The sequence below is a fragment of the Dreissena polymorpha genome, chromosome 1, assembly GCF_020536995.1.
Source record: "Dreissena polymorpha isolate Duluth1 chromosome 1, UMN_Dpol_1.0, whole genome shotgun sequence".
Lineage (NCBI taxonomy): Eukaryota > Metazoa > Mollusca > Bivalvia > Myida > Dreissenidae > Dreissena > Dreissena polymorpha.
Genome location: NC_068355.1, coordinates 205,191,144 through 205,199,585, shown reverse-complemented (window position 1 = coordinate 205,199,585; position 8,442 = coordinate 205,191,144). Strand labels below are relative to the sequence as shown.

General features: G+C 36.4%; 1 protein-coding gene across 1 annotated transcript in view; it reads right to left on the bottom strand.

Annotated features, from left to right (window-relative positions):
• Positions 1 to 3,388: 3,388 nt before the first annotated feature.
• LOC127864732 (uncharacterized) overlaps positions 3,389 to 8,442 on the bottom strand; it is a 28,263-nt gene continuing 23,209 nt past the window's right edge. Inside the window, exons 4-7 of the mRNA XM_052404618.1 lie at positions 7,731 to 7,872; positions 6,257 to 6,406; positions 5,896 to 5,987; positions 3,389 to 3,563 (exon numbers count right to left, since the gene is read on the bottom strand). Coding sequence (XP_052260578.1) covers positions 3,553 to 3,563; positions 5,896 to 5,987; positions 6,257 to 6,406; positions 7,731 to 7,872 — 395 coding nt within the window. The 3' untranslated portion in view covers positions 3,389 to 3,552. The remainder of the gene's footprint in view (positions 3,564 to 5,895; positions 5,988 to 6,256; positions 6,407 to 7,730; positions 7,873 to 8,442) is intronic.

Here is an 8,442-nt window from a genome sequence, read left to right as displayed (position 1 = left end):
TGCACAGGTACTGTCTATTCCGCTGTTGATTCCGTCATAGTAAGTGATCGCACAAGTACTGCCCAGTCCACTGTTGATTTTTTCCTTGTAAGTGATCACACAAATACTGTCCAGTCCACTGTGAAATTTGTCCTTGTAAGTGGTCACAAAAGTACTGTCCAGTCCGCTGTGGAATCTGTCCTTGTAAACGGTCACATAAGTACTTCCAGTCAATTGTGGATTCTGTCCTAGTAAGTGATCACAAAAGTACTGTCCAGTCCATTGTGGAGTATGTCCTACTAAGTGGTCATACAAGTACTGTCCAGTCCATTGTGGAGTGGTAACACAAGTACTGCCCAGTCCATTGTGGACTATGTCCTTGTAAGTGGTCACAAAATACTGTCCAGTCTATTGTGGAGTATGTCATAGTAAGTGGTAATACAAGTACTGTCCAGTCCATTGTGGAGTATGTCCGTGTAAGTGGTCACAATAATACTGGCCAGTCCATAGTGGAGTATGTCATAGTAAGTGGTAATACAAGTACTGTCCAGTCCATTGTGGACTATGTCCTAGTAAAAGGTCATACACGTACTGTCCAGTTCATTGTGGTCTATGTCCTAAAAAGTGGTCATACAAGTACTGTCCAGTCCATTGTGGACTATGTCCTTGTAAGTGGTCACAAAAATACTGTCCAGTCCATTGTGGAGTATGTCATAGTAAGTGGTAATACAAGTAATGTCCAGTCCATTGTGGACTATGTCCTAGTGGGTGGTCATACAAGTACTGTCGAGTCCATTGTGGACTATGTCCTAGAAAGTGGTCATACAAGTACTGCCCAGTCCATTGTGGACTATGTCCTTGTAAGTGGTCATACAAGTACTGTCCAGTCCATTGTGGACTATGTCCTAGTAAGTGGTCATACAAGTACTGTCCAGTCAATTGTGGACTATGTCCTTCTAAGTGGTCACACAAATACTGTCGAGTCCATTGTGCACTATGTCCTTGTAAGTGGTCATACAAGTGTTTCAAGTCTTTTGTGGATTCTATCCTAGTAAGTGGTCACAAAAATACTGCCCAGTCCATTGTGGCGTATGTCCTAGTAAGTGGTCATACACGTTCTGTTCAGACAATTGTGGATGATGTCCTATTAAATGATCAAACAAGTACTGTCCAGGCCACTGTGGATTCAGTTCTAGTAAGTGGTCACTCCAATACCCGGAGGGGGGGGTAACTTCCTATATACGGGTATATAGGGGTGTGTCGATTTTATGGGGTGTGTTTTTCGACTAAAAATATAGATATGGGTATGGTTTTGCGCATCTAAGTATAGATATGGGTATTGAAATCAGAAATTTGCTTGTATATAAATGCATATAGATTTGAAAGTATCAGTATCAAAATGGGTATGATAAATGTCATTCTTGTATATAAATGGGTATCAAAAAGTAAATTTCAGTAGCGGAAAAGATATAATAGCAAATTCAATAAGTATACTTTTTTTATGTGAACTAGATTAAAATTCTAGTATGAAATGTGTCCACTTTATCAAAATCTAGTATTTAAATGGGTCCAGTTTATCAAACTTCTTGTTTTGAACTGGGTCCTTATTCTCTACGGTATCGTATACAAATGGGTATACTTTTTCAAAAATCTTGTATCGAAATGGGTCTACTTTATCAGAGTTCCAGTATAAAAATGGGTCACATTTCGGAAGTCTCAGCGGGACACCCCTACCCTAAAATTTGGGAAGTTACCCCCCGGGGCTCCAGCACTTCCCGGTTCACTGCGGAATCTGTCCTAGTAAGTGGTCACTCAAATGCTGTCCAGTCCACTGTGGATTCTGTCCTAGTAAGTGGTCACTCAAGTATTGTTCAGTCCATTGTCGAGTCTGACCTAGTAAGTGATCGCACAAGTGCTGCCCAGCCCAGCGTGAATTTTCTAAATAAGCGGTCACTACTACTGTTGCCTCACGTCCACTTTATTTTATTTGTTTGTTTTCAGAAATTAATGTTTATTAACCTACAGATCGTCTATGCTTTGATGTGAATGAATGAATATTTGTATTGACAAGAGTCAGTATTCATAAGCTATATATTCGAGAAAGAATACATACTGTGTTTAACCAATAAACAGTAGAATGTGTAAATATATCGTCTGCTGGTGTGAAATGATGTTCATAATCAAAGCAAATTATATCGTCTGCTAGTGTGAAATGATGTTCATAATCAAAGCAAATTATAATGATTGAAGAGTAGTTTTCTCCCTTAGATCAATGCTAAAAGTATTTGAAATCGAGCGCTCTCGCTTTCAGTTTTGTAAAAGTTTTCTTGGCATAACGTTTTATCTGTCGCGGTTGCGCAGATGGTTAGCACTCTTTTCAACTTTTCGAGAGAGTTCAAATGCCAAAGAGGTTACCTGTTGTTTGTTTAACAAATGCAATGTGAAATAAAATATAAAGAACATATTTATTATGTTTTACACGTTAAACCAAATAATTAACACTTTTTCAATGAAAATGAACATCGTGTATCTCATTATTTGAAAAGTTTTCCTAAATAATGTACGTATTTGCCAGTGGTTGTCAACGTGAATGTCTGTCTGTTTCGCCCGCCAGCGCGCCTCTCACTCCGTCCGTCAGTACGAATGCATGTTTGAACGTATTTTAATAGATTTGTCGATATATTTATTCTAATTGTTAGATTTATTTATTTACAATTTGCACAAAATCATTTTCGAAGAGAATGTAAGAGCCGAAATTTGGCACCTTTCGCTGTAATGGGCAATGATCGAGAAGCCTATTAAGAGTGTTCATCCTTAGATTATTGCTCGAATGTATTAAAAGTCGAACTGCTTCGCTTTGAAAAATGTAAGCGCGTGTGTCAATATGTTGAATATCATGCTGTTACTAGACTACTGATTACTAACTTACAAGATATGTGTCGTGCGACTTTTGTTTCAGGTTAAAATCCTGAGTGAGGTAATATTTTTTTCCTGAAACAATTTATATGTAATATAAATATTAAATGTATACGTATGCATGACTATTTAAATTGTATAATTAAAACATTAAAATCGTTTAGTGATAAACATTTCTCGCATCGCTGTAATTGATAGTTATGGTAACTACGAGAAAGTCTCTGTTGTTTGGTATAACATTTGTTGAGTTTATCCAAGGAAACTTTCATTTTAGAGCTCTGGGACAGATGCGACTTAACGTAAGCGCTTTGTACGTTATAATAAATGCTATTCAGTTTTAATAATGATTCTTCTCTCAACATGCGAGTTCTTTTTTATTGAAGACTCACTAGACACAACGAACAACCGATATCTGATAATAATGATATTAAAGTTCAAGGAAAACATGTACACACTTGATAATATATGCACTTTTATTCAATTTCGTTCTGTTTTCAAATAATTTACAAACAAGTCATTTAGGTATATACTAACAATAAAACCGGCATTTGCTTATGCTTAATATAGTTACAAGAAAATAAATTTTAGAGACGATGCTTTATCGAGATGATGCTATAGCGTTGTCGTTGTTGCTGTCGATGTTGTTGTTGTTGTCGATCAGCAATTGGCTGAAATGAAATAAAATGAATTAAGCAAGTATTCCAAGTGCAAGTGAAAGTAAATTTGAAAGCGAATGTCTGAGTGATCCGCGATACTTGATCCGCGACAGTGACTCCATGCTTACGCGAATTTGCGTAACGTGAATTAATTCATTGTGGTGGTTCTGTATACAAACGATGAGTAGCAAGGAAGGAAGGAAGAAACCCTTCAATATTTCAATATTTTATTTTTTTTGCTGTTATTATATGTAATATAGTATTTAATTCGATTGCTTTACGATATATCTTTTAGCGTGAAAACTGGTAACGAGATATGTATGGAACAGTATATGCTATCTATTTGGATTTTGAGAAAAAAATAATAATTCACTAGAGATACGCATGTTTGTCGTTTTGCAACATGATCATTGAAATGTTATGTGTGTCTTAAATTGTGCTAAAATGATTTCCCTTCTATAGTTCCAGAAGAACATGATTGTGTTAATTATAGTCTAATTAATATCAAAGCAATTTATCAGATATCAGATAACATGTTGAATGTTTTAGTACGCATGGTGATTGGATACCAAACACACACTAACGAATGATGGCTGGAAATGACTCTATCACGAATCGAATGTGGATGCAGATATTAGCTACGTTTATGGAAAGCTGGGCATAATACATCTACGTAAGTGTCATCCCAGATTGGCCTGTGCAGTCTGCATTGGCTAATGAGGGATAACACTTTCCGCCTACACTGGATTTCTCAAAAGCGGAAAGTATCGTCTCCAATAAGTACTAGTATCTGCGGATCGCACAGGCTAATCCGGATCAGGGACGACACTTTACGCCCATGAATTAAGCCCAGTTTTCTCAGAACGAAGCTGATGTTTCATGATTTATTTGTGCAATTATGTATGTATGTATGTATTTATTTTGACCTTGCGGTCAAGGATAACCCATGAAAGTGCAAGCACTTATTTCCAATGGGGTCCTTTGGTTTTTGCTGAAGAGACAGCAAGCAGAAGAGACAGTATTGGGATACAAGGAATCCGGGTGCGATACCCTAGCTCTTTGCGAATAGATACCTTGGTTCTTTTACGTGCTCAGTGTATAGCACCGATACACGCGAGAATTACCTGGGTTTCATACCAGTACATCTCTAGTTGGGTGGGAAACACTTGAAGCATTTCTGATATTTCCAGTGCCCCGGCCGGGATTTGAACCGGGGACCTCTGGAATGGTAGACCAGAGTGTTACCACTCGACCACCGCACCACCAATTATGCATATAAGTACACACTTTTTTCAAATTTAGTTTGTTTTGTTCAATTACATTGTCATTTGTTTTCCAGTGACTAAAGTACATGAACAGCAACAATACCTCCTCTACCTTTATAATAAATCCAATTTGATATTTATTGGGAGGTATTTGTGAAGGCCATACCTCATACGTTCTCAGTTTCTTGCATTATTTTATATCTTATCAAATTTCAGCCAATCGCACTCCATTTTTATGCGTTGTAGTTTCAAAAAAAAATAATATAAATAAACGTGTTGTTCAATTGTGTATAAAAATAAACAGTTTCTTATAAAAAGTGTGTTGCTCAATAGCATTGTCATGTGTTGTCCACTGACTAACGTACTTGAAAAACATTGTTCAATATCTCCTCTACCATTATAATAAATTCAATCTGATATGTGTTTGAGGTGTCATATGTACTTAGTTTCTTGTAATATTTTAGATCGGCTCATCAGATTTCAATCCATCGCAATCCATTCGTATGCGTTTCAGTTTCGATTAACAAAGTAATAAACGTTGGCCTTAAAGAAATGCAGCTAAAATCAACACAACTTCTTTTATATAACACAATGTAAAAAGGTCTTGTCCTAAGCGATTGGTGAATTAATGTTTAAAACCCCCACATACATCCATTTACATTTCAACTTAGAAATGATGATTTACTCTTCAAAATAACAAACACTTTGCTTTAGCGTAAGATACAACTGTACATTTTAACCCAATCAAGAGGTGTAAACATCAATTTCGACTGTGCCTTAGTTTTAAAATGAACAAATTCGCTTTCCGAATTCCAGGACAGTTCTTACAACATTGGGTTATCGTCATAAAATCAATTCTCGGCGCTAAAATGACAATAAAATAACACAAAAAATGAAACCGAGAACAATGAACCCTAATTTATTGTCACACCCCAAAGCTTAACTTCTACATTACACCACCATTTGAGACGTTTGTTCTCACTTCTTTGCAACTGGACGATAGAAACATCGATCTTCCTGTTACATACACTTATCAATAATGGACGCGAGTGTCTTACTTAATCACTTCTTAGACTTACCTGGTAAACCAATAACGGCAACTGTCCATGTTTCATTAACTGCCACAGCGCCCGTGTCTGTAAGTATCGGGTTGCCTGCGGCATCTGCTGCGCTGAAACAACAAAATAACCCACGAACTTGTTTACTATAGCTCCAATATAATGTGCACTTTAGTTACAGTTCTGAGGCACCTGCTAAAACGATATGCTATAGAATGACGTGGTGAGAAGTTGTTTATAATCAGATTTTCTATGGCAACAGACATTCACGCTAACCTCTTGTACTTTGTAGTAAACGTTATTTATTTGATAAGGTGTCATCGGCACGTATAATGTTAATGGACGAAGGAAGCATTTAAAATGTTATTGAACAGAGACTTACACCACTGTCAGGGAGTAACTCGACTGCTGACACTTCATTCTGAGGGCAGTCTCATCACAGAATATGAACGATCCTGGAGTGGCTAGGACGAACCCTCGATCATAGACTTTCGTGGAAAAACCCCCGTCAGGAGTCTGACTCAAGATGCAACTTCAAACATAAAAAACGTTCGACATTCAAATCTATTTATTAAAGTACCTATATTAAGACCGAACAAGATCTTCAGAAGAACTATGATTCAACTTAGATATTTTCAGACGCTTACATGGCAAAATTACTCTAAACTTTAAGAATAATGCACAACGAATGAATTGTGCACATTCTTGATCAAACAACTAAATTTTCAAATATTAATTTTATAAAAAAAAGAACAATTGCGGGAGATATAATACATTTCCACTTTGTCGGATAAAAAGCTACTTCCGGATAAAAAGACAATTTTTAATTCAATACATAGAGTCATTTATACATTAAAAAGATTTCTGGTGATGCGTGTGATGTATTTGCCAATTTGACACAGCATGTATTGGATTTAGTATTGAATGCATTTGTTTAGCCCCCCAATATGCCAATATATATATACAAAACTAGAGTGTTTACCCTTGCTTAACTCACATTATACTTCTGTAAATAGTTCATGATTAAGAATTATGACCACAAAACATATTAGTTGGCTGATTGGTGTATTGCCAGCTTTTCCCAAATTAATTATTGCAAATTTACAAAACAAGAAAACAAACAATACAAGAAGTATCTGTATTCTGATGGTTCAAAAATTTGTTTGCAAAAAAACCGTTTTATCCAGCTGAATTGTATCGCGCTATTTTGCTATTTTGCTTATTAGAAATAAAATCGTAACATTCTATTCAAAAACATGTTAAAATTAAGCAATCGTTAAACCTCTTTCGGGTTGAGTGTGCAACTATTGTATCTCACAAAGCAATGTTATGCAGATAAAACAAGTTAACACTGATCCTCAAGTTGGGTTAATTTAAAGAATCATTATACTTGCAAGCTACCGCCATACCAGAATGTGTAGTAACTAATATCAGTTGTTCGCGAGCAAACAAATAAAAACTGATGTCAGGATGACCGCATGTGAATGCATTGCTTTAATAATGCTGACAACCAACACCACTATCCTCATGTAAGCCACTATATTGCATGAAGGTTAAGTATGATTATCGTATATTTATGAAATTCATGACGTATATAGATTTTATTTAAAACTATATGTGAACACTTTGCATCTACTCATGATTTTTTTTCCAAATTACACAAACACACATATCCGCACAGTTGTGTTCAGCCTTGACCATGATTAAAAAGCTGACTGCGCATCTCGGCTTCAGGACGGGGCCTACCACTAATCAAGTCTGTAGCTATGCCGCTGTCGATTTGTAACTGTACGTGTTCATGATGTACGCAAACGATACACTGGCAATATAGAAACGTGATTGTTTATTAGTTTTACCGGTAAACATGCATTGGAGCCACCTGATCATCATACGGTGCCATGTAAGCTTTCGCGACTGAGCACGGATTTGACTCCGTTAAATTAACCGAGGTGAAACTTGTAGAAGGCGCGCCCGAGAACCACGTAAACGCTCCGTCCACTGAAATGTCATTAATCAAAGTATACGCGAATACGGATTCAATTTTCGATACATTTACAGGAATAACCATTCATCATTTATTAATAGTAGACATGCAGTATATAAAGCATAAAGGCAGCTAACAAATGAGCACACATAAAATACAATTACTTCGACATAAAATGGTGACACTGGCATGCGTTTCTCAAATTACACGGATTTGATTCTCCTCGACATATGTTTCAAGTAAGGCAGTTTTCAGTGACTAACTGTGCGCACTTAGACCTGCACAACCAACTTTCCCTGGACAGTTGTGAGTAGGATTACTGTATTACTATTTAACAAAACAGCGAGAATTCCAAATAAACACACGTATTTGTTGAATAAGTCTACAATCTTATTTGTATCAATGTATAACTGCAAAACTCTAAACTTAAAATTGCTATAAAGTTGTATATCCTGACATGATTTAATACTTATTTCTTTACTGTTGATTTTGTATTACGAAGGTATCTTAGGCAAAAAAAAAGGTCAGTTTCGGGTCTCCCGAATTGGCGCAGACCCTAAACTTTTTATTGGGGTCGCAAAAAA